This window comes from Physeter macrocephalus, chromosome 4, assembly GCF_002837175.3.
Source record: "Physeter macrocephalus isolate SW-GA chromosome 4, ASM283717v5, whole genome shotgun sequence".
Classification (NCBI taxonomy): domain Eukaryota; kingdom Metazoa; phylum Chordata; class Mammalia; order Artiodactyla; family Physeteridae; genus Physeter; species Physeter macrocephalus.
In genome coordinates this window covers 146,660,210-146,661,487 of record NC_041217.1, presented here as the reverse complement: position 1 = coordinate 146,661,487, position 1,278 = coordinate 146,660,210, and the positions used below count along the sequence as shown (strand labels likewise).

Genomic DNA, 1,278 nt, shown 5'->3' with positions numbered 1-1,278 from the left:
AAAAGCTACCCTCCATCTGTGGAATGTTAAGCTGACACCCAAGACAATCAAAGCCTCCCATATTCAATATCCCACTATTTTCTGGTTGTACCAAAAAATAAACAACCAGCAAATGATTTCACCTCTTAAAAAAAAGCATTTACACTTAAAAAATGGGATGAGGTGGGATTCCTTCCTTTTTAAAAATGTTTCTAGAGCTACTAAAAAACTTGCATTTACAAAATAGTTGATAAAAATATTCCTCTGGATTGTAAAAGAAGGGAAACAGGGACCACTGATAGGACCAGGTGTGTGATATTAATCAGACTTGGCTTCTTTCCTTCCTGCTTCATCAGAAGGTGGGCTCTCCTCATTTTTAGTTTCTCCATTTTCTGCAGGTAAGTCTTCTTTAGTCTCTTGGTTAGCCACTTCAGCCTGTTTTCCCTTTGCTCCCCTTTTCCCTTTTGTTTGCACGTTTTTGTCGGAAGATTTATCCTTTCCTGCCGCCTTTTTTGGCTTCGTTTCCACTTTTGCAGGAGCCGGTTTAGCTGACAACTTCGCCGATCTCCTCTTGGGCTCCTCCTTCGCCGTCCCCTCGGCGGAGCTGACCTGCGGGAGAAAGCAGACGGCGAGTGGACGCAGCCCGCAAACAAAAGTCAGACAAGATATTTAGACTGTATTAAATGCTATGAAGGAAATAATGCGCTGTCTTGGGGCAAACTTGAGTTAAGATGCTCTTAGATTGCTTCTCTGGGGTGACAAGATACCTGGGGTAAACTGAGACCTGAAAGAAAAAAGGAACATTTTGAAGAGCTGATGGTTCCAGTCTGAAGGAACATCAAGTGTGAAAAGCCCTGAGAAGGGTGTGCACTTCTGGAATGGTGGAGTAAGGATCTTTGAAAAACCACTCCTCCATTAAAGCAACGAGAACACTGGCAAAAATCGTCAAAATCAACTTTTCCAGAACTCTGAAATTAACTAAAGACTTACAACAATCCAAGGAGCATTTATTCAAGAACAACAGCTAAAACTTTGTTCAGTGATCTTTATTGCTTTTTAATTTGCCCTAATCCCCTCCCCTTCTCCTAGCTCCACATTAGCTTTGAAAACCAAGTAGCCTCCTGGCTTAGGTGCTTGTGAAAAGCGGCAGCCTAACAGCAGGTGGAGGGGGCAGATGGGTCTGGAGCTCCCCAAAAGCCCCATCCCCAAAGAACTATCACCATTTGACCTGTCTGGCATCTGGCTGAAAAGCTCCATTCTTAGGGCTTGTCTTTTTTTTTTTTTTTTTTTTTTTTTTTT

At 42.5% G+C, this 1,278-nt stretch overlaps 1 protein-coding gene across 1 annotated transcript; it reads right to left on the bottom strand.

Annotated features, from left to right (window-relative positions):
• Positions 1-6: 6 nt before the first annotated feature.
• Positions 7-636, bottom strand: LOC102992668 (non-histone chromosomal protein HMG-14-like; the record flags this gene model as incomplete). Its single annotated transcript, XM_055084651.1, has 1 exon — positions 7-636. A coding segment is annotated over one exon (339 nt), but the record flags the coding sequence as incomplete, so codon positions are not given.
• Between the last annotated feature and the right edge of the window lie 642 nt (positions 637-1,278).